This window comes from Lytechinus pictus, chromosome 3 (genome assembly GCF_037042905.1).
Source record: "Lytechinus pictus isolate F3 Inbred chromosome 3, Lp3.0, whole genome shotgun sequence".
Lineage (NCBI taxonomy): Eukaryota > Metazoa > Echinodermata > Echinoidea > Temnopleuroida > Toxopneustidae > Lytechinus > Lytechinus pictus.
The window spans coordinates 47,582,017-47,607,732 of record NC_087247.1 but is presented as its reverse complement, the minus strand read 5'-3'; the positions used below and the strand labels follow the sequence as shown (position 1 = coordinate 47,607,732).

The following is a 25,716-nucleotide window of genomic DNA, read 5'->3' as shown; positions in this document are numbered from 1 at the left end:
AATGATAAACTATCAATCACAACATTGCCTCTATCTGAAATTATGCATACATTTCCGAAATAAAACACATGGAACTAACCGCCCTTTCACACGGTAAAAAAAATCGTAATTTGAATGATTCCAGTGAAAAATAAGGCTAGGCCCGAATTCACAAAGGTGGACTAAATTTATACCGGGGTTAACTAATATATACCCGGGTATAAAGTTAGTCCATCGCGCTATTCACAAACGATGGACTAATTAAGCTATGGGTTAACTTTAGCACCCGGGGTTAAGTCCCGGGGGGGGGGGGGGCAGTCAAATATATTGCTGTACACACGCGTGACCAAGGAATTTCCAAACACCCCCTAAACGAGTTTTTCTCTGTGTGCAAAAAATAACCCCCTAAATAAGTTTTTCGCGTGCTTTATTTACACATTTTGGCCCCTAAACAAGTGTCGCCAAAATATGACCTCGGGGAAAAAGCTTGGGAAAAAAAATAAACACGTTTGGCTAGTCTTTAAAATAAAAGCTTTGGGGGAAAACATACCCTAAATACGTTTGACCCCGCGATTGACCATTGACCAGTTTTTCAAAACCACCCTTTTTCTTGAAAATCTGTGTTTTGATACTCTTAATGAGACCAAGCGCGGACCGCGTCCAAAACTGAAAAATCACCCCTTCAAACGCGTTTTTTGGTCACGCGTGTGTACAGCAATATATTTGACTGCCGCCCCCCCCCCCCCCCCCCGGGGTTAAGTAACCCATGGCCGAGTTATACCCCGGTGTTAACTTTAGTCTATGGATTAAAATGATGTCAAATGACGCGTTTTATATACCCCGGTATAACTTTAGTCCACCTTTGTGAATTCGGGCCTCTATATAGAATCACGAACGCTAATCATAATCACAAATTCATATTCTACTCTGCAGGTGAATTCAAATTAAGTTTCAATCAAATTACGGTACGTGTGAAAGGCTTGACCTCTAAAACATCTTTTGGGGAGCGGAGCTTACGTGACCTTTCAAGCACTTCCGTAGATAATTCAATTATTGTCACGCAGGGGCGCAAAAAAGAGAAGAAAAGGGGGAGAAAAAAGAGGGAAAGAAGAGAAAAAAGGAGGGAAAAGAGAGAAGGGGGAAAAAGAAGAGGGAAGGTGGCGCCGAACTGATGTTTTACATATAGGGGCGCCGAATTGACGTCCGATCTAGGGGGCGCCAAATTCTTGTTCGACTTTGGGTCACCGAATTGATGCTCGACATAGGGGGAGGGGCGCCGAAATGATGTTCAACCTAGGGGCGCCGAATTGGTGTTCGACTTAGGGGTGCCTAATTGATGTTCGACATAGGGGCGCCGAGTTGATGTTCTATACCTAGGGGCACCGAATTAATGTTCAACCGAGGGGGCGCCGAATCGATGTTCGACCTGGGGGATCCGAATTGATGTCTGACCTAGGGGCGCCGAATCGAAGTTTGATATAGGGGGGGGGGCGCCGAATTGATGTTCGACCAAGGGGGCGCCGAATTGATGTTCGGCCTAGGAGTGCCGAATTGATGCTCGACATAGGGGCGCCAATTTGATGTTTTGTCCTGGGGCGCCAAATTCATGTTCAACCTAGAGAGGGGCGCCAAATTCATATTCGACCTTTGGGGCGGCAATTTGATGTTTGTCCTGGGGCGCCAAATTCATGTTCAACCTAGCGAGGGGCGCCAAATTCATATTCGACCTTTGGGCCTCCAATTTGATGTTTGACCGGGGGCGCCAAATTCATGTTTCACATGGGCGGCGACAAACTCATATTTGCTCGCATCAAAATTAACGCTTAGTTAGATGACTATCCTGTTCATCATTACCCAAAGTGCTTAGAATGTCCAAATTTTAGGTTAGAATATCACAATTTGTCAGCTCGCGCTTCGCGCTCGCATCATTCTTTTTTTAAGATAAATACCAATCCTGTTCATGGTTACAAAAAATGCTTAGAATGTCCAGTTTTGGGTCGGAAATTCAAAAATTGTCAGCTCGCGCTCGCATAAAATGTTGAGATAGATACCCATCATAATTATTCTTGATTACCAAAAGTGCTTGTAGATTTTCCAAATTTGAGGTCAGAATATAAAAAAAATTCAGCTCGCGTTTCGCGCTCGCATCAATTGTTTAGATATACGTATACCCATCATGTTCACGGTTGCAAAAATGCCTAGAATGTCCGATCGGAAAACATGTATTTGAAAATATTCCCCCCTCCCCTGTTGGCGAAAGCTGGATCCCCCCTGGTAAAGAAATTACAGCTCCCACACACACAATTTTAGTAGGGCCTACCACTCTGATGAAAAGTTAAGCTAAATTGAAACCCCAAAGTGCTTAAAATTCTATGGTTTCTGGTCGCATGTATTCTTTTCAAAAAGTGGTATTACAACATATTCATTGATATTTTTTTTCATGAACACATTAAAAAAAGTGGTCTTCGATTGCCTTTTATCACGTGATTATGAAAAATAAGATAATTCAACATGCATTTAAGGCACCTTTTTAATTTATTTAACTTTATTACTGACAGAGCTATTCATACGGAATCGTCTTTCAATTTCCTGACTTGGCCTGGAGAAGATACATTTCAGATAATCAGGTGCAAGATCAGTCAGGCACTTATATACTTGGCTCATTCTATGTTGATTCCATCGAATGGGCAGTTCTTGCCACTTAAGTTCTCTAAACATATCAACTATGTGAGTTCGTGGATGTGCACCCAGAATCATTCTAGCCATTTTATTGTGTAACTTTACTAATCTATCGAGATTTGTCGATTTGGCATTTGACCATGCAACATCGCAATAATCTAGAAGTGGCATGATTAAGGAACAACATAACATCTTCAAAATTTCATTTGGTAAAACTGGTTTCGCAGATCGTCTTAAAAACCCTATTCTTTGAGATACTTTACTGGTTGTGTAATCGATGTGCTCTTTCCATAGTAAATGTTCATCAAGCATGACACCAAGATATTTAAATTTCTTAACTCTCTCAATGTGCTGATTGGAGAGCCTTAAATACAGATTAGAAAATTCTTTAAACTTTTGTCGAGTGCCTAGTAACATAAGTTTTGTTTTATTTAAAGGACAAGTCCACCCCAAACAAAAAGCTTATTTGAATACAAAAAGAAAAATCAAACATGCATAACACTGAAAATTTCATCAAAATCGGATGTAAAATAAGAAAGTTATGACTTTTTAAAGTTTCGCTTAATTTCACAAACAGTTATTATGCACAATTCAAACAATAAAAAACAAAAGAAATAGTGAGTGAGTGACATCATCGACTCTCTCATTTGCATATCACTAAGTTTGACCATCGCTCTCTCTCTCTCTCTGCTCCCAGTTCAATATGTTTTTTCTCCCTCAAACATAAAGTACTAATTCACTAATTTCCTGTAACATGTTTTATTAGGGCATGCGTTTCAAAACAAAAGTATCTTTATTCTATCATTGTGGAGGTGCCGTGGTCGAGTGGTAAAAGGCGCCTGACTTGACACAATTAAGTCCGGGGCTCGATCCAGGTTACGCCACCTATATGTCTGTGAGCAAGGCATTTTTTTTTATCAAGTGCTCGTTTATCCTACATTCATTAGAAATGCTATAAGAATTCCTGGTAACTATGTGTGCACTCTTCTTATTAATGCAAAACAAACACTATATAATGATTTCTTTGTTAATCAAGGAGCTAAATGAAGATCAAGAATGAAGTGATCTTTAATTTACTGTATATTTTCATGATCTTGACACCAAATTACCAACGTTGCACTTCAGTCATATCAAGGAGACTTTATTGTTGGCTAAATCGATCACAAAGCACAGCATGGATTTTTATTAGTTTTACTAAAAATTACTTGTCATAAGACGTGTAATAGTTCTCCGAATAATCAAAATACCGTTTACTTTTAAGAACAATTTGTAAAATGTAATAATAATTATCATAATGCATTTATGATTCCAATATAGTCATTCGAACAAGAGTTTATACAAACATTATGATACATGTTTATGAAACGAACATATTCTTATTGACGAAATCTATTTTCATGATATTGCAGAGATAATTCAAATAAAATACACTAAAATGGAGAGTGTGATCACGCTAATGATAATTAAAATTCAAATATTGCTTATACCAACCGCACATTTATAATCTGGACTCTCAAATTTAATTCGGGGCTTTTATGCCTTCAAGCACGCTATTGCTTTTAACTGACATCACTTCTTTTAATATGTGATGAAATAATCAAACCGTTTATTTTAATTTGGCTGCAATTTTGAATAGTATACATAAGATATTTATTTCACTTGTGCATCTATTATTGAAATGTATACTTTTCATAATTTTTATACATGTATTTTGACAAGTTTTGCTTTAGGAATTCAGAAAAAAAGTTTTAAAAAATCCACACGCCACCATTTAGATGAGCATTTTGGAAATTGCAGTTCACAAAAAGTTAATGATATTTACTCTTAAAATATTGGGTAAACATGCTCTATGATGGTAATTGTGTATCCAACCAACATTGGGCATTTTTATTTATACAGTGTGATGATAATTTTACCCATTGTAAAGCAATTGCTGCCTTTTTTAACCTTACTGGACAATATGCTTTGCGCATTGGGTAAAATACTGCCCAAAATTGGTTGGACACATAATTACCCTCGTGCTGGTTAAAAATTTACCCATTATATTTTTACAGTGTTCGTTTATTCCACCAAAGACATCGGGGAAGTCTAGAAATGCGAATAAAAAATAGAGGATTCATAATTGCATGCATGTGCTATATATTTCTTAAAACAAAATTAAAGGTCTTTGTAAAATTTAATATATATATATATATATATTTATATAATATTTCAGGGCTATACAACAGGAGGGGGTCGCGTGAAATGAGTTGTTTCCAGGTCATTCAATAATTCCTACAAGCCTTCATAATTCTTTTCAGGCACATATATAAAATGATCAGCTCGCGCTTCGCCCTCGCAATTTTGTTTCATGAGGTAATACCATGTTCATAAACAAAACAATAACTAAACGGAAGTTCGGTCAATTCAGTTGATGTTATCTGACGTACACGACAGGGGCCGCGGAAGCGGGGGGGGGGGGGCTTCAGCCCCCTTCCCCCACTTTTTTCCAAAACCGTGTACAAAAACGTAAAAATGACCATATGATTGTGATTTTTTGCATGGTCAGCCCCCCCCCCCCCCCACTTTGAAAACCGTTCCGCGGCCCCTGCACGATAATGAAGCCACTGAATGTCGTCTTTTCAGTAATGGGTAACCGGAAGAACTCCGTCTTGATCTCGAAAAGGTTGGTGATTTGCAGTCTTAATTAACTTCACCAAGTTGTTTGATCTTCCCCGCACCAGGGATCAATTTTGCAAGGATGTGCTTACATTTGAATCCTGAACGTTTGGGTCAGCGCCATATTTAAGCAGAGCTTGTACCATAGTATGGTTCCTTTGCTTGCAGGCTAGCATGAGCGCCGTCTGACCATCTTCGTCCTTCTGATCAAAATCAATCTTTCCTTCCAGGAGCGTCATGAAGGGATAGATCCTGCGGCATTGAATGGTTGACCAGATGACAAGAGCATGGAGCAAGAGATCTTGAGATGGGTCCACTCCAGCGGCTATCAATGCATGGGCTGATTCATATTGTTCGTTCTTGAAAGCATAAAACAAGGACCCAACAACACTACCTCCAACCTCAGAGCTTGCCAGAAAATCAGCCTTTTCAATTTCGATAGCATTGAATTTTATCAGAGCCTTGATGACCTCAGTGTGGCCATTTGCTGCAGCAACGGAGAGGGCGTTCCTGCCATCGGGATCACGGTAGCGAGCGAGTACTCTCCATCTCCTCCGCCATCTCAAAGCTTGGTGAACTTCACTTTGTGAGTGAGACTGAATGAGAGAAAGCAGTTTCTCGCTATCACCATATTCAGCGATCTCGAATATCTGAGACCCCAAGCAGCTTTTCGCCATCTTTCTGGAATAGGTTTGAGAATGTACAAAAAGTTAGTAATATTTCACAAAGAGTACTATAGGGGTATGTCAGAAGTCCATCATAGCTGATAATGCAAGTTTTGACAACTTCTCGGGGTGCCCCCGCATAATAATATTATGGGTAAACTTAGTACATAGGCATGACGGTTACGAGTGAGAGAGGGAATGAGAAGGGTAATGAGGGGGGGGGGGGAGCTCGAGATGGAATGTGGACGGATGTTCTCACTAAAACTATAACAGAAAACCTATTTTGACAACTCAATATTGATTCTTTTTTTCCTTTAGGAGAGGCATAATTTGGGCCGGAGGGGGTGGGTGCAATTAGGGCCAAACAATAAATAAGATATGAATGATTGGCACATTTCAATGCTGTAAACAAAATATCAGCTGATACATAGAGCATGGTAATGAATTCATGATATTAAGTTTAGTAACCAGCAGGGGCGTCGTTCCATATTTCGGATGGGGGTGTGATAAAAAATAGGCTACCGTGCGCGCTGAAAATTGACAATGTTTGAATGTTTTATAGTATTTCATGCAAAGTTCAATAGTGACATAGTGCTTTCCAATACTTTTTGAAATATATTTGCATTGCAGTTATCATTAATCTTCAAATAGTCAAAATATTTATTGTCGGAGGCAAACATATCGATTTTTTCATTTTCATTGGGGCCGATCGCCCCCTGCCCCCAGGATTGATGCCTCAGACAACTCAGTAATTCATGCCCGCCTCTCCGCTTCACGTCTCCCTCTCTCTGCCCCCTCCCTTCTTCTCGATCTTATTCTCTCTGCCCTTTTCCAACCCTTCGTGTTTTCTTTGTATTGTTTACTGTATTGTATGCTTCTATATAGGATACGCCTTCTACCTAACAGGTAGGGGAGAGTGTGGTAAATAAGGCCCCCTTTTTCATAATTCCAATCACATCTTTTTAATGCAAAGCAGTAGAAACTTTAGATTAGATATAATACTGGGTTAGAAAGATTAGATAATAATACTAGATCTACAGTAGACCTACATTATCCAATAGAAGTGTGAGAACTAATTGCATATCAATAAGCATTCCTCATGCGCGTATCAAGCATCAGATCCTACAAAGCATATCATGGGCCCAATTGTCTGGGAGCAATAGTGCTCTATTACGCTTGTGCATGGGCTATACGCTATTGCTATTTGCCCCTTCAAAATGGAGCAAATGAGGCCCCTTGATTAAAAAATACTTTGTGTTGCTATATTCAAAGCGAAAATTGTCCAGATGGTTTGATACAATCAATTAACATTTTGCGAGTAACAATCACATGATTGATATTTATTATTTTCCCAAAGGCCCCAATTTCTGAGGATTTATCTATTAATCCTATCCAATATCATTAAAAAAAAAATGATTGTTGGAATTTGTTTTCAACTGTCACAGTTATGTTCTATGTTTCTATATGTTTTATATATTGGAAATGGACACTTATATGTGTACATAAGCAAGTGTGGAGTTGTCTACACTGCATTTTACGTATTGTTTTAACAGATGTAACAATTAGTATACAGTGTTAATTATGCTTAAATCCGGGAGCTCGTTCGTCCCATCGGGCTTGTTAAGTCCACAGGTTTCCTGTCAGAAAAAGAGGGAAGTGGCGAATTTTAGGATTTTACTACAGTATTGGCATGTACAATAATGCCTTACAGAAGTAAACTAAGATCAAAGTTAATATAAGCCTACACATTACCGAGTGGGTGCAGAACTCGGCTATGCGATACTACGTTCAAAATTTGGATTTTGGGTTGCTGTTAGGTTTGTGCTCCACCTGGTCATGCGCATTGGGCAATGACACATTATCTATCATGTCTCTGCTCAAAATATGTGCTAAGGAACTGTCTCAAACACCACACAAACCGCTATCCATTTGACACTGGTATACTTGAGCAATATGCTAAAAACTAACTAGAGTCCCTATTTACCCCGGGGCCTTAATCACATCACTCCCCACTGCATAATCATATTCTTAATGACAAACTGATTTTTGCATGAATGTATGTTTACCAAAAAAAAATGTAGAAAGTTGTGAAATGGAAGAAAACAAATGTTTATTGCAGAGGTGGATCCAGGAATTTTTTTAAGGGAGAGGGGGCGAAGGACCCGTAACAAGCACAGAAGGTGCGTCCTGACAGGGGTCTCTCTCGAAAAAAGATTTGAAATAAAACCCCTTATATGCGATTTTAGCGTTTATGAGGTCATTCACTCTACGTCAAAAATTATTTCAAAAATTATTTTTTGAAAAAAAAAATAAATGAATAGGGCACTATTTTCTGCAAGTTGCCACCAAATATGGGGCCGCCCCCACCCCCTTGGATCCGCCCCTAATTTGAATTGAAATTATGTTCTAATGGAACGACTGGAGTCATGAATTCGATGTATTCGCAATTACCACGCATGGTTGACGGCGTATATTCTCTAAGCTTCAACAAAGATGTTATGTGGAAATATCGTTGAATGTTTGATTTTTGGAATTCTGTTTCATTATCTGCTATGAAATGGATTTATTATGCGAACATAATTTACAAAAATAGATTGTGAATGTCAAATTACCATGAAAACATGATTTGGCTGCCCCAGATTTTCTTGCATAAAATATTTCAGTGGAAAACAGAAAACACTCACACTTTGCTTGAATGAATGCGTCAACATAACAGACTGACAATGTAGGTGTATATTCTGTCAATTACCTTTCTTATAGCTTGACCACACAAAAGGAACAGTCCAGTTCAATATTCGATTCATATAACTTTTCACATTTTTTAAAACTGCAAAAACTATATTTATTTTCTTAGATATTGCTGTCTCGTTTTTCTAATAAAATTTGGCATTTCATGTTAAATTCAATCTCTGTTCCATGCACACAATGAATATCAAAATTAAGAATAAAACTAGCATGACACACAAAACTACCCAATGGTCATCAAATGGATTCTCCCACATGATAATAATGACAATAAGAGTAATTATAAAACAAATAAAAACAATAATAACTGTAGTTGAAGTTGTAAAAGTAGTAGAATTAGTAGTAGTAGTAGTAGTAGAAGTAGTAGAAGTAGTAGAAGTAGTAGAAGTAGTAGTTGTCGTAGTAGTAGTAGTTCCTTTTGGATATACAAAGAACAACAAATATAAACAAATAAAAAATATATCTTAACAAATACAACCGAGTACATAATTTCAAAAAGAACAGTTTTGCATCACCCACCGGAATTCCTAGTTAGATTCTGGTGGGGTCTGGTGCCCTCCTACCTGCTGCTCCGTTCACCGACAATTTAAGGGGCAAGCCCGGTCAGCTCAGTACTCACAGGAGCTCTAGCATATAAGGGCACCAGCCCCCATAGGAAGCCAGTCAGACCAGTGAGTGATGACAAAACAAGATTTAGAGTGTACTTCACATGTTTGCAAAACTAATTTCTAATCATCATTATTATTACAAGTTTTAATACCAATACAAAAATTAGTATTTGTGTCGTTAATTTAATTTCATCTATCTTCATTATCATCTTTATTACTAGTGTTATTACGATAAGAATATTGAACTATATCAGAGAAGGACGAGAATGATACTATACGCCTACAAATTATATAAATCGTATTATTTTTAAGATTTTGTTGTTAACATAAAACATTCCTTGTGTGTTTATGGCTTTTCCACATTACCTTATTTCATTTAAGGGGTACTCCAAGCTAAATATAACATGGTTTAAACAGATACTGAAAATTAAATCGGACAAGGAATACAGTTATGACAATTTGAAGATTTGCATTATTTCGGTGACACAGTTCTACGCATGTTTTCATCCAATGAGCAAATTGATAATGTCATGTCCTCTTTTGTTCTTTTGTATTTTATTATATGGAATTATGTTTATTCAAAATTTTCCCTCCAAGAATTAAGAATATTAGATTGAAAACTGATTGAATGCATAAGATATTCATTGCTCCAACTTATTTTTATCATACATGTGCCATGTTATAAGGGAGACATAACATACACATTATGTATGAAAATATGCGATAATCATTTCATGTAACAATATAAGAAAAGGGAATGTGGGGATATAACATCACCAAGACAACGTGCATATAACTATTTTTTAAACAAAATATTGCTTAATTTAACATTCAATAACTTCGTTATTTATTATCAGATTTTGATATTTTCAGCATTGTGCTTGGTGAATTTTACTCTACACCCATCATCGTCATCATCAAAAATTTATAAAATCGGGGGAGGGGTCATTATTTTGTCTACCCATCCTCTCAGTTATGGAACAGCCTTCCTGAAGACAATAAAAAAATGCCTAATATATCAAACTTAAAAAAAAAACACCTAAAAACATATGTTTGATTTTTATCATTTTCCATCAACATTTCTTGAAAAGCGCTTTGAGCACTATACAGAATGGATTTGGCGATATAGAAGTCCAATTAGTATCACTATAATTGTATTAGTATTATTATTAGCATGTTCTTTCTTATCGTGGCAGCAAAATCATTCAAATACTGCTGCATCACATGGCGGCATCTGTGTATATGTTTTGAAATATTTTTTTCGGGTAAACTCATGCACATGAATGAAGTGAAAGAAGAATTTACTTGTCTGATATATTTCGGTATGCGTGCATTCATCCCTTCCATTCTATGGTCGAACTAAATTACAGAATATCACAGTTTAAGATGTCGTTACTTTCTTCGTATACTATGTCATGATTTTGATTATTATTTTTCCTACATACTCACTGCACAATTCGACAACAATTCAAAGAGAAGTATATATCGGGTCCCAATGTCGTGGTTGCGTCCTCTTACAACATAAGACGTGTATAGGTCACGATCGTCCTATTCATAAAAGCTGTCACCATGTTTTGATAGGGCTATTATCTACATTGCACAAACTTCCAAGCAATTTACTCTCTAAATATTTACTTTCATAGAAAGATGTTTAGGTGTGCATTTGCACTTATATAGGAGTCCTTTTCATTTGTGGTTATTATGATGTTGTGACGTCTATTAAATCGTGCTATTTTCATAACGTACAATCAACCGTACAAAAGAAACAATACAAAACAAATAAAATAAATCACAAAAAATGTTGGAATAAGCGAAAATTTTATCCAAGTCAGATATATCTATTTTTCACAGAAATGCTACAAAATTATTTTCTCGCCATCCTAAAATATGAAGGAAGTGCTATTCTACAAATAAGTTGATTAAGATAAAAAGAGAAAATGATAAGTATACACTGAAAATGTTATCCACTTTGTTTTGAAATCCGTTTTACTGTGCCCTCTTAACTTAAACCATGAACTAATCCTGAGGTGAAATTGGGAAGCTTACTTGTTAACCCGCCCCTTCTCCATTACTTTTCTACATACATGTACTTATATTAAATTCTCACTTTTTATCTGTCTGTGTCTATCTCATTGTTTAGCTTTTCAATGCAAATACAATGTTTGCGTACATGCATTTTGATTTTGATTTGATTTATTTTATCTAAACATGGTAAAAAGTCCTCGATCAGCCAATGGCTGGTTTTCAGAGAGGCCATGCAATATACAAGCAATACAGAGAGTAACAAATCATAAAAAAGTAAACAAAACCTATACAAAAACCAAAGGGGTGATGAAACAAACAGAAACAAATTCAAACAGAAAAAAAACATAATAGTGACAAAAATAACAAAAAATAAGTTTTTAAAAAAGAAGAAAAAAGGGGGGGTAATTAAGATTTCAGGACTTTTTCAATTTTTTTTCAAATGAATTAAGATTTGGTAAAGTGCGAATATTATGTTCTGCCAATGAATTAAAATCACGTGTGGCTGCCGCTCTTTATCCTCGATAAACGAACGGAGTTTCAGTTAAATACTCTCACTCCAACATAAATATTTTAACAGACTTTGGTGTGGCTTATGTGGAACTTTATTAATCCGTCATCCCACGGTCCAAAATCCGAGATAAAATATTGCAAATAAAACAGATACAATTATATACATTTTGAGTTACACATTCAAACAATCCACGAATGGTTATAGTCTACTAGTAAACAACCTAAAATGAGAACTATATAAGTAAACAATGACTAGAAATATAGAGGAAATACTATCAGAACTCAAATACTTAACATGTAGTAGGACATGGTGTTACTCCTACAAAACAAAAATTCACTATACTACCTTGGAACATAAATCTTCACTGTACTACCAAGGAACATATATATTATGAAAGAACTCATTTATTCTACTGTATCCGAATAAATAATTATCAGTAAGTATATAATAAGGTCTTGAAAAGTTAATATCATGAATCCAAATCTATCCGAATATATACCATAACATAGAAAGATAAGTGTTAAATACCAAAAGAAGTTTATAATTCAAGAAAGAAACTAAAGTATAATCATACTATGAATCTATATACAGTATTCTTATATCTTGGTCTAAACTATCAACAGAAAGATACAGAGTATAACTTATAAGTAATCTTACCAATATTATTGGAGGCTATAAGACAAGTACACTTGGTTGCAATCAATACGAGAAATATCTTGACAGTCATTGGAATTCTCTCTTCTTTGTCTTTACTACGAACTGAAGTTTCTTGGATTTTTGCATCTCTATTATTTTAAAGGTTCTGAACTTCTGGTCAAGCAAGACTTAGAAGTTATAAGGAAGCTGGTACTACCCAGCGCTCTACACCTACAATGAACTTGACAATTCCTATAAAAATTACAACAATAAAGGGTGGACCCAAGGTTTGCTCTATATTAATATATGCTTAGCTTTCCTATGCCTATACATTATTACATAACCTGCCCTATGGTAATTAATGTATAGAAAGAGATTAAGAAAATGCTAGAGTGCGAAATGAGAAGATTTAGATTATGCTGATGATATAGCATTGAGTGCGTTTATGCGCCTCTTTTTTACCCTGAGAATCACGACCTGAATCATGATTCTGCAGAATCATTATTGACTACTGCTCTTTTGAAGGATGCACAAGAACTGCTTCTTGCCAGGTGCGTATCCAGCATCAGATCCTAAAACTGTAAAAAGCATTTCATGGGCCCAATTGTATATGTCTTCTTTACTTATGTTTTCTTTATGTTATGAATTATATGTTTTTAGGTATTAATGCAGAGCCCTGTGGAAGACCAGCAATTTATTAATGAACGTTTTAATTGTATATATTGTGTAATTTTACATATTTGTTTGTATAAAGCTGAACAGGCTACTCTGGATAAAGATTTGAAATAAATAAAATAAATAAATAATTGTATGGGGACAATAGTGACTCTATTATGCTTGTACATGGGCCCATACATTTCTTTGTCATATAGGTGATGCTATAGATATGCTATTGCTTGCAGTAGAGGATGCATCTGCAAAGTTTGGCCTCTACTTGAATTCCCAAGAGACCGAGTACATGACACTTAAAGGTTAAGTCCGCCTCAGAAAAATGTTGATTTGAATCAATAGAGAAAAATCAGACAAGCACAATGCTGAAAATTTCATCAAAATCGGATGTAAAATAAGAAAGTTATGACATTTCAAAGTTTCGCTTATTTTTAACAAAATAGTTATATGAACGAGTCAGTTACATCCAATGAGAGAGTCGATGATGTCACTCACTCACTATTTCTTTTGTATTTTATTGTTTGAATATACAATATTTCAATTTTTACGAATTTGACAATTAGGACCTCCTTGCCTGAACCACAAAATGTTAAAATAATGGAATTCCACGTGTTCAGGGAGGAATGAAACTTCATTTCACATGACAATGACGAGAAAATCAAAATATTTCATATTTCATATAATAAAATACAAAAGAAATAGTGAGTGAGTGATGTCATCAGTTCCCTCATTTGCATACCGACCGAGATGTGCATATAACTGTTTTGTGAAATGAAGCAAAACTTTAAAATGTCATAACTTTCTTATTTTACATCCGATTTTGATGAAATTTTCAGCATTATGCTTGTTGGATTTTTCTCTTTTTATTCAAATCAAGTTTTTGTTGGGGTGGACTTGTCCTTTAATAAAGCACATGATCGTACATCAATACTGACAAGGGAATGGGTCAAGCTTAAAGAAGTGGATGATTCATTTTGCGACCCAAGAAAAAACTTTCTATCTAGGAAAGTTCTTGCATAGAATGCATGCAATGAGCTGCATTTGGTTTGGGAATCAAATATTTCTCTGTCATCGAAACTCTCCCTGTTTAGGGCATGTGTAAAAATACCGGTATTCTTTTGTATGGTTCAGAAACATGGACAATCAAAAAGTTCTTAAAATATATATAGACTAGATGGCACATAGGCCTACTCGACTTTTAATGAGGGTACAAAATATTAGTTGGAGATATCACAAAACAAAAAATGGAATTTATGGACATTTTCCACCTATCATTCTCCACCACGATAATTAAACGCAGTATGAGGTTTGCTGGTCACTGTTTTCGTAGTGAGAAGGAAGGTATTTCTGGGCCCATCTTACAAACTGTTACGATTGATCCGATCAACCTCAAGTATATGGGATCCATCAATGTCATCATTTTTTCTTCAGGAAATTTGCGCAATGTCCTTTGAAAACAAAGAGAAGCATTGTAAATTGTCAAGAAAACACTGAATGTATGAATATACATCATACCTAGGAAATGTTTTGAACAAGATGTTTAAGATGTTGACGTTGCTGGCTTTCCATATTTGTGGTTGATTGGATCAATGTAAATATTTGTGGGCCCTGATTTAATTTGTTGCTCCTCCCTCATAAAACGAGAGGACGGGACCTCGTTGCTTAAGTCTAATTCTATTACATTATTATTATTTATGAATTTGTTTGAATACTACTTTTTCAAGAATATTTGATAAAACAGGGAGAATAGAGATCAGTCCAAAGTTCAGCGGATCCTTAACTTTACCACCTTTAAATATAGGAGTCACACGGGCTGATCAGTCGTCTGGAATCTTACCCTCAGCAAGAGATAAGTTCATATATAGGGTTAGGTTTTTAGATACGTCAATAAGTGAATTATTCATAACATTTGCAATATCTTTATGGTTTACGAATTCAGTGTTTCCAACCCGGTTTCCGCATTAGATGCAATTTATTACATTTGACTGAAGTCATTATTAGAGTTCATAAGAGTTTCCAAATTTCTGAAGGTTTACCTTTATTTTTAGTTACTCGAGTTTTTGCTTTATGTTTTATGATCCCCGATAATGATTAATGTACAGATCATATTAACGTGAATTTTAATTAACAGTGAATAAAAATGTTTATCAACTACAGCTAATTAACATGAATGAAAATGAAATTGAAAATCTTACCTATATTGTCTGGTTAGTGATGTAGATCCGCGAGTGCCCGCTATCCTTATAATGCAGTGACTTACTCCCGGATTAAGTTTATATCGGGGTGCACTATAGTTCGCTTACATTGTGCCCGCTCGCGTGACGCCGGGTTTGGCGATACTGAGGCAAGTTTTTAGAATATTGGCGATGAATAATTGTCATCGGTTATCACCGCGGTCGACGATATATTATAGCCAAGCCTGGGCTCATAAAAAACGCCATCTTGTGGGGCTAAAACGCAGAATCTGAAGGAGAATTGAGAACTCTTTCTATATACAGATCAGTGATTGAGAAGAGTGAGAAATAGCTATCGGAAGAAACAAAATGAGGCCCCCGCCCGTCGCAAGAAACATAATAATTTAGGAGACTGTTGCCTGTTCTGGTAAGTTAAAAATCATGATGGAAATAAGGAATCTCCCCCTGAATAGTCGAGAAATAACTGAGCCAAAAAATACATGTAGACATACCGTCATGCTCCTCGCCTTTGCATGGAATTTCCAACTTCGTAATTGTAACACCTTCAAATTTGACTTAAGACCCATGATTTTCAGCAACTTTGTGACATAATTGGGAGCCGACGCCCTGGCTTCTTTTTTTTTTTTTCTACATAGAATGGCGCTATGCAAATGCTGTTCATCGTCATCATTGCGGCGATCTAGGCGCAGAATTTTCCAAGGGGGGAACATTTCCCAGAGGAAAATTTGACAAGCAAAAAAAAAAGTAATCGCTTTCAAAAGGGGGAGGGGGCACATTTATGTTAGAACCGCAAATTTACATCACAAATTTCGATTATGCCTCTCATGGGAGGGGGAGGGGAACAAGGGCTCCGGATGTGCCCCCTGGATCCGCCAGTGACCAGTCTTATTGAGAAGGCGTCGTCTCGTCACCCCGCCCCTAAATGTTAACAAATATCACGAAATCATAGCCTATATAGTGTAGTACATTAATACACTTTACAGATAAGTGAATAAACAAATAAACGAATTATGAATGAATGAATGAATGAATGGATGGATGGATGGATGGATGGATGGATGAATGAATGAATGAATGAATGAATGAATGGATGGATGGATGAATATTATTATTATTATTATGAATGCATAAATAAAAGAATGAATGAATGAATTTATTAATTGATTAATTAATAAACAAATAGAAATGTATGTAAATTACGAAATAAATACCGCTTTATAATACCCCAAGAAGAACTTGCGATAAATATCTCAACGTAGTTTTTATTTCAAATGTCAGAACTTAAAGTAAATCCAGAGTGATACTGACTTGGATTTAGGTTTTAAATATCAAATGATACTATTCGAATCGTAAGTTATATTCAATCCACAAATGCTTAAATCTAAATCTAAAGTTCGGTTGGTCAGAATTCACAACTGCTCTTGATTTATTTTAAATCCTTAAAATACCCCCCCCCCCTCCCCCTTCCCCTTCTCTTACTTCTTCGACAAACATCCATCAATGTCCCCTTTATCGTTCTCTATCCAACCACTCATCCCTCCTTTTTCAATGCTGTTTATTTTCCTTTCTTCATCGAAATTCTCTGCTTCATTTCCCCTCCCTACCCTACTCATAATACTACCTATTATATTTACCGTTAATTTCTGTTTGATATATATCTCCTTTTACCAGTGGCTTAATTATCTAGGGGTGCATGTAGGCACATGGCTCGGGCGTCACTTTCAAGGGAGCACAAAAAGGGAAAGGGGCGCAAATGAAGAAAAATGGTAAAATGAAGAGAACATAAATCAAAGGAATAAAGGCACAAAAAAGGAATACCATTGAAAGTGATTAATATTGAAGCTTATACATCTTTACCCAGGGATGAATATTTGTTCCAATTTTTTAATAGTGATATACTTATTCTCTTCAAGAAATTCAAACAAACAGAACTTAAAATATTCTTCTTTTTTTGTCAAACGCAAATATCGTAACTTTTCATCTATTTAGCTACGGGTTTGCATAATGATACGTTACTCTTCATTGTCAAACAGTTCTAAAATACATATTTTCTGGTATAATTGTCAAAGCTTTTATCATGCGCTGATTTGATAAAGGCGTTACCAATTTCTAACAATCATTAAAATGTCCCTTTTTAGGTGAGGTTATATAACACAAAATATATACATTATATATAGCAAAAATTCAGCTTGCGATTCGCGCTCGCATTACGCCGATGAGATACATTATCCTTTTCACGAATAGTCCGTAAAATCCCCCCCTGTCAGGTAAGTATAAAAAAAGCTCACCCCCCGTACTTGCATTAATTGCTTAGGCATGTGTCCGAGATACGCCACTGCCTTTTACTTTCGACGTCCCCTTCCCCTTGTAACCTCCTCCCTTATCCCCCGAATAACACCTTTCTCCACCTTCACTTTTTTCCAAATTAACCAACCCTATTCCTTTTCCTTGTCACACTCCTAATTCTCTTTCTTGTTCGTATTCACTTTCATCCCTCTTCATCGTTTCTCCTTTCCTATATTGATAGCTATGTAATAAGTGACGTATCGGTGAAAAAGAACAAGATGGTACATACTTATACCAAGGTTCCACAATTCAAGGGCGGAAATTGGATAAAAGATCAAAGTAAATAAAATAAATAATTATGAAATCTTTAGATAACTGCAGATAAGCTGCAGATTGCTTCTGACGAAAGATTATATTAATTAATGTACGCTCTCTGTACTGATACATTTGCCTCTGAGACTGTTTTCCTCTCTTGCTACCCCTTTATCTTCTTCCTAAATATGAACTTCTCTATATCTCCATGCCACTTGTTCCCCTGGTCAACTCTCCTCTTCCCTCACAAACTCCGGACCTTTCGCATTTCCGAGGGGCAAACTGTAGAACGCACCAATTCCTTTGAAAACGCAAGTCAAATCACAATGGAGAGCTGAGAGGCTTTTGTCGAAAGTGGATGTACCGGGGCAGCATCGGAATCTCTTGACTCTGGACAACGCAAATTTGCGCTGCAATTTGCTCAGGCGCGTATCCAGCATCAAATCCTACAAAGCATTTCATGGTCTGGGGACAGTAGTGACTCTATTGTGCTTGTGCATTGGCCCATGGACCTAGGTCCATGATTGGCCAAACATTTCTTTGTTAAGGGTCAAGTCCACCCCAGAAAATGTTGATTTTATTCAAAAGAGAAAAATCAAACAAGCATAACGTTGAAGAATTGATCAAAATCGGATGTAAAATAAGAAAGTTACGACAATTTAAAGTTTCGCTTATTTTTCACTTAACTGTTAGACATGTATGCACAACTCAGTCATGTCAGTGACATGCAAATGAAAGAGTCGATGATGTCCCTCACTCACTATTTCTTTTGTTTTTATTGTTTGAATTATACAGGACTAACTTGACTGAACCATAAAATGTTAAAACAACGGTAATTCTACATGTTCAGGGAGGAATAAAACTTTTTTCATTGTACAACGGGAGGAAAACTTGAATATTTCGTATTTCATATAATAAAATACAAAAGAAATAGTGAGTTAGTGATGTCATCAGTGCCCATTTGCGTACCGACCAGGATGTGAATATAACTGTTTTGTGAAATTAAGCGAAATTTAAAAATGTCATAACTTTCTTATTTTATATCCGATTTTGATGAAATTTTCAGTGTTATGCTCGTTGGATTTTTCTCTTTTTATTTCATCAACTTTTTGTTGGGGTGGACTTATTTAAAGTTAATACTGGATACGCTAGTGTTCCTGTATATCGTCCTTCTCTTCTTACAGTTGTCTCAATACCAAACATATTTCCCTTCCTTCTTCTTCGCATCCCTTCTCCCTCTTTACCCTATAGGGCCTACTCTTTCTCAATCACTCACGACGCGCCCCCTCCCCTGGCCCAACGCCTCCTCGGGTCCTTCCCTCAGCTTCTTTATAACAATCACATTATTTAAAGGGGCTTTCACAATTGCTCGTGCGATCGTTTGCGATCATTTGGTCACAATATATGTTGCGCAGAATCGAATCGGTTGTAAGCAGTCACACCACAAATTGTGAAACGGGCTTTAGACCACAACGCGATTATCATTCAAATGATAATATAAACACACATGAATACGGAAAAGCAAGCGTTATGAATGAATTGTTGACATTCGCTATTTATTTTTACTCTTGGTTATTTTACAATCAGGGTATACCATCGAAAAACTGCCTTCTGTGCATCACATACAAACAAAACTTGTTCTGTAATCTCAAATCAACGATGGCAACTAATTGGACCCGGTTAGAACAACCTGCAGGAGATGGAGAGAGAGAAGAAAAAAAAGAAATACACATTTACTTCTCAAATTTTTCAGATTATTGGCAATCATAAGGCATTGTTTTACCAATCAAAATAGATTATTGAAATGCAAGTATCTAAAAGCCGAAAACCCCAAAGCTACAGATGATTTTATTTTTGGTGACTATTAACCAAAATTCGAATGCCATTTTTGTCCAAGAATGTCCTCTCCGAATTCGTATGTGTTTTACACATGGTTTGCCATTACTTGATTTATAATGTTTTGTGAGTGAGCTTATGCCTAAAAATGTTTTAAAAGTATACTTCACTTATTTACATCACTTACACGAAATATGGGAAAAACAAAACACTTCCTTTAAATTCAAATAAGGCAGTTTTGTTACCTTAATTGTAAAAACAACCCCTCTCTTCTTTCTTAGCCTGAACTGGATTGTAATAATGTCAACAGGTTTTTCAAATCGGATGGGGACAAATTTAAACTTGGCGCTAGATTATTTGATAGTTTATAAGCAAGCGTTCATAAGTTTTTAAATAGGTTTATCGCTATTTGGATTTTGTATAATTTCTCTTTCTTCCAGGGTTATCTCTCTTCAATGTGCACATCGACATTTAATTTTTTTCGTTAAATGGGGATATATACTTTTAATCTCTCTTTTTTCACTTTGCTATAAAGTCAGTTCAATGATATACATGAGAACGATACAGCCAGATTTCATTTTTCTTTAGTTTTATTCATTTCTCCTTCTTAACTCCATTTTGGTAAGTGAGGGATAAAATGAAATATTCTGATGAGCAAAGACAACAAGAATTTGTTTAAACACGTGCACACGTTGGTATCGATAGTGAATAAAGTATTTTCATTTATTTGATGCAATATAAATGAGCGATGTAGATGAAAATGCCTCAGTCAAGGGCCGTGCCGGGAATCGAACCCCAGACTTTCATTGTGTAGTCGGGCGCCTGACCACTCGGCTACGGCACCTCGCACAATATTGTCTGCATGTTGTCGATTAATCACCATCATTGTCCTTGATTTTACCATTTCTAGGGCAGGGGTTAGTTTGATTTAATGGGCCGTATGCATAAAAACAAGCAATTGCTTGTGCTAGCCTTTTGCTTGAATCAGTATGCACACAAACAAGCAATTGCTTATAAGCAAAAGCTTTTGCCTACAAGCACAAACAACTGCTTACTACTCGTAAGCAAATGCTTACCAAACAAGCAATTGCTTAAAACCGTATGCATAAAACAAACCTTTTAAATGGGCCGTATGCATAAAGACAAGCAATTGCTTATAAGCAAATGCTTTAAGCAAAAGCAAGAGCTGGTCAAGCAAAAGGGCAAGTTCAAGCAATTGCTTAAATTCGTATGCACAAGCTTTTGCTTGTGCTGAAACCTTTTGCTTGCACTGCCTAAGCAATTGCTTATGTGTTGGACAAAGGATCGTTTTAATTTAATTCCCCTATTTCCTTTTAATTTAACTGGTTCATGCTCTAGTTGTTATTTTGATTTTTATATGTTATGCAACTACAAGAATATTTATTAGGAGGCTGCACTCTACAAGCTCCGCTTTTTAGCAGCCTCCTCCATTTCCAACCTGATATGTAATAATCTTGAATATAATTTTTGTACAGGAATACTTGAAATATGTTTTGTTGTTTATATGTTAAAATGTACAAAATAAACTGTAATTGTTGAAAATGGAAATAAACGAAATGAAATGAAATGAAATCGTTACGGCTGTGCGAACATCGCAAAGTAGGACAACGACGCTTCGTTCCCGACCTGGCAGAAGTATTTTTTATTACGCAAATAGGGGGAAAACAGCGCAGAGCATCAGGGGGGTTTCTGTGTAGATCGAAGGACAAAAATTGCCGTAAAAAGTCTAAAATAACAGGAATTTGATTAGATATGAAATCACAACATAACCTCTGGAATATGGAGCTTGAAACGGGATGAAAATTTAATCCTTAAACGAGAATGCCATGAGTAAGCAAGAGCTCAAGCTGGTCTGGAGGTGCTTGAAAAAACGCAAGCAATTGCTTATCAAGACAAGTAAAAGGTTTGTTTTATGCATACGGTTTTAAGCAATTGCTTGATCTTTAAGCAATTGCTTGCGGACATCAAGCAATTGCTTGTGCTTGCTAGCAAAAGCATTTGCTTGTAAGCAATTGCTTATGTTTATGCATACGGATTCAAATAAAAGGCTAGCACAAGCAATTGCTACTTTTTATGCATACGGCCCCTTGTCTTGATAAGCAATTGCTTGCGTTTTTTCAAGCACCTCCGGACCAGATTGAGCTCTTGCTTACTCATGGCATTCTCGTTTAAGGATAAATTTTCATACCGTTTCAAGCTCCATATTCCAGAGGTTATGTTGTGATTTCATATCTAATCATATTCCTGTTATTTTAGACTTTTTACGGCAATTTTTGTCCATCGATCTACACAAGAAACCCCCCTGATGCTCTGCGCTGTTTTCCCCCTATTTGCGTAATAAAAAATACTGCTGCCAGGTCGGGCACGAAGCGTCGTTGTCCTACTGTGCGATGTTCGCACAACCGTAACGATCCTTTGTCCAACACATAAGCAATTGCTTAGGCAGTGCAAGCAAAACGTTTCAGCACAAGCAAAAGCTTGTGCATACGAATTTAAGCAATTGCTTGAACTTGCTCTTTTGCTTGACCAGCTCTTGCTTTTGCTTAAAGCATTTGCTTATAAGCAATTGCTTGTCTTTATGCATACGGCCCATGATATGTCAACTAAAAGAAGCAATGGAATATTTAAAAATCTTTTAGTTGTAGAGTTTTGGGGTGTTTGCACCTTTTCTCGAAGGATTGCTTCTTCTGTGCACTATGTTGAGTTGTGCAGAATTCCGTAGGAATGTTCGTTTGGAGACACAGTTGTACCGAAGCTTCATCCAGAGGATTGTTATCTCTGACTGTAAGAAATATCAAGAAAGTTTAATTAAAGAAAAATATTGATTTATTTTTCATTTTGAAAGGAAAATTTTGGCCTAATAATCGAACAAAAAAATATTCCACCCATTTTCTTACCTTTTCTCCCTTTTCCTTCTTTTTAATTTTTTTTTGGCTGTGAAGCATTTTACGGGAGGGCAAGGGTCCCCAAGTCCCCCATCGATATGCCAAATATATTTTCTCAGACGAGCGACGTTTTTATTCTTTTTTGAGGGTCCGTATGTGTATATAATGTCAGGGGCCGTAAGCGGGTGGTATACCGGGTGTTTTTAGGCATGCTATTGTAATAGTATTCTTCTTCTTCACTCTTCTTCCAAAAATGTTCTTCATTTTACTACTCTTTGTTGGTTATGGAGCAGCTCCCGACAAGGAATATCTCTAGTCAAATTTTGACCGGATTATGTTTTATTATGTACTTTCATACTGTTACAGTCGTAAATCAAAGCTCTCAGTTGTTATTATATTAATTTCAAATTTCGTCTTTCTCTTATAAGTAAGTCATTTAAAAGTTGTTTCCTCTAACATGTCTAAATAATCTGGAATAATTCTGGAATTCTCCAATATGATATCATGTAATGCTGACCGGGGATGTGACCAAAAATGAGAGTAGCTTAAACTGCGAAAACTCTTGTACTTTTGTACTTACACAACAAGATGAATTTGAGCTGAAAAAATAGCTGAAATCAGCTAAAGAGCTGAACTCTCACACCTTTGGTCAATTCATGTGATCTAACAAAATTAATATGTTGCGAGTCCGTCCCATTTCAAGAAAGAAGGCAAGTAAGTATTTATTCATTTCTTTTACTTACAATGTTCAGCATTGTTCATGCCCTTTTGAGACATGACATCAACGAAAACACAGCACAACAATATGGAAATGAAAATTATCTTGTGCGCCATCTTGGAAATTGGAATGCAAGGATCGGGTCTTCTCCTGTATTGGTTTAGGATAAAAAGGGAAAGTATTCACATTTCAACAATAGATTATACGAGTTAGAACTGAAAAATCAAATCTCAAATTAAAGAGCTGATGATTACCTACATGACCACACTGACCACTGCCCTAGACCGTCTTGCATGGTTAAAGAATGAATGAAGACATGCAATTTAACTTAAACTCTCTTAAACTGTTACTCGTAGATGGAGAATATATACTGCAATGCGTGATTTTCAAGTGGTGACTTTTTGGTGTTATGAGTAGGGAAGATTATAAGTTCAGTATTATGGAACAAACATACGGTAAACCTGGTCAAGCTATCATTAATAGGCCTAATTATGATTTGACTCATTATTCTGCAAAATCAGATAGGTGTTGGAGATGTTGAATTGAAGGCATGAGAAAACCCCTACACATCCACCGTCAGCACCAACACCGAACTTAAAATCATGAAATTATGCTAATCTTTTAAAGTGTAACATAGTCCTTGTACTAAAGTGAGAATTATGAATTATGCAGATTGTTAACTTGCCTCTCTATGTAATAACATGTTCTTGGAGTTACGCACCATTGAGACCTTTCTTGGGTCTTTGGTGCTATTTCGGATCCTCATTTATTTGATTTCAAACAGCTTAATGATCTTTGTAGGTTGGAACTCTTGTTTTGTACAAAAATTGAATGCAAATTCATATTTTGTTATAAAATTTGATTGGGATTATTGGAAATATCAATACCAATAATTTTAGAACACGAGGGAAATTTCAGGGGGCCTCCCATTTAACACAAGAGCCGTTACCCTATGTCCTACATACCATACTTACTTACCCTATATAATAGGTCTCGAAAGATGAAAAAAAATAGATGACGAGAAGAGTATCAACGAGTTGGCGCAAACAACTGCTGATTAACTGTTACGATCAGAAACTGATGGAAGCTCTTTTATATAAAAAAAAATCGTGATTCACTCCCTTCGTGACCAAAATATATGGGAAGAGAAGGCAATACCAGCATATCTACAATATAATAATTTGAAGATTTATTGCATTTGTTTGTTACGGACTATTATGCTTATTTGCACTGCACCATTGATTCGATGTCTTGATTGATTTATATACCTCGAATTGATATTAATTTACTAAAACTATTATTTCCAAAGTCCCATGTCATTTATTCTTCTTTTTATCAACATACACAATTATAATTATTTTCAGTATATTATAGTAGGCCTGAGTGCTTTCGCCCCAACAGGTGGATAATCGTTTGTATATATATATAAACATATGTATAATTATTCAATGTCTGTTAATTTTGGTGAAGATCTATATGGTAAGGAGGTCATGAACTTTTAGGCCCATGGTTTGGTTTCTCACAATTGTTATTAATAATAACTATTAATAACTATAAAATGAAACGTGAAATTAATATAAACAACGCAGAAGCAACAATCTAATCAGAACCATTAATAGAGATGATATTCTCCCTTTGGGTAGATGCGAAAACAATATTTTTCATACAGGCAATCATAAGCTCAAACACACTCGTATATATGCATTTTAAAAAAATTCATTCATGGTGAGTGATCGCTCTTTATGCAAGGCTTGAACTTAATAACCATTTAAGAGTCTAAACTCAATCGTTGCATATAACTCACCATCAAACTCAAATAGAAACCTTTAATTTGATTGATTCCCCTATTATGGTATATACACACATTTGGGCAACGTCTATGACTTGTCAGGAGACATTTGTCCTATTTCTCCCATAGCAACAGAATATTTATATAGCCCCAGAGATAAAATTGTTATTCACACATAAACAAGTATGGAAGCAATAATTTTTCTTGACGATGATTATTAAAGGGATTGAACAAGGTTCCAATGAAAATATCATCAGTGGTCGTCGCCCTTTTACATATGTCATGCACTCCTTTATAGCTGTAGTCTATAGAGCATATAATTCCAATAAAGCCCTATTCGAGTAGTCGGCTAGAAGACGAAAATAGGTACATCCGTACATAGCGAAGATTTTATTTCATAATCAAATGCAGTGTGAGTTTCCAGCAATAGTTTATTGAAATTTGCGTCTGTTTGTGCGAGATACTGTCCGGGAGAGATTTCCGTCAAATTGAAAGCTAC

The 25,716-nt window shown here is 36.1% G+C and overlaps 1 protein-coding gene and 1 long non-coding RNA gene across 2 annotated transcripts; both read right to left on the bottom strand.

Moving 5' to 3' along the window:
• Positions 1 to 3,401: 3,401 nt before the first annotated feature.
• On the bottom strand, positions 3,402 to 15,498 carry LOC129256269 (ankycorbin-like). Its single transcript, XM_064097890.1, has 2 exons — positions 15,371 to 15,498; positions 3,402 to 5,997 (listed from the first exon to the last, which is right to left on the bottom strand). The coding sequence occupies exon 2, from the start codon at positions 5,991 to 5,993 to the stop codon at positions 5,385 to 5,387; it is 609 nt and encodes a 202-aa protein (XP_063953960.1). The 5' UTR covers positions 5,994 to 5,997; positions 15,371 to 15,498; the 3' UTR covers positions 3,402 to 5,384.
• A 4,005-nt stretch (positions 15,499 to 19,503) lies between these two features.
• On the bottom strand, positions 19,504 to 24,540 carry LOC129256270 (uncharacterized). The gene is made up of 4 exons (XR_010293260.1): positions 24,407 to 24,540; positions 23,454 to 23,578; positions 22,490 to 22,607; positions 19,504 to 19,658 (listed from the first exon to the last, which is right to left on the bottom strand). It is a non-coding gene; the product is annotated as an uncharacterized LOC129256270 (long non-coding RNA).
• Between the last annotated feature and the right edge of the window lie 1,176 nt (positions 24,541 to 25,716).

What these genes read in the sequence shown, in the direction of transcription:
- LOC129256269 (XM_064097890.1), bottom strand. Translation starts at nt 5,993, where the DNA reads ATGGCGAAAAGCTGCTTGGGGTCTCAGATATTCGAGATCGCTGAATAT.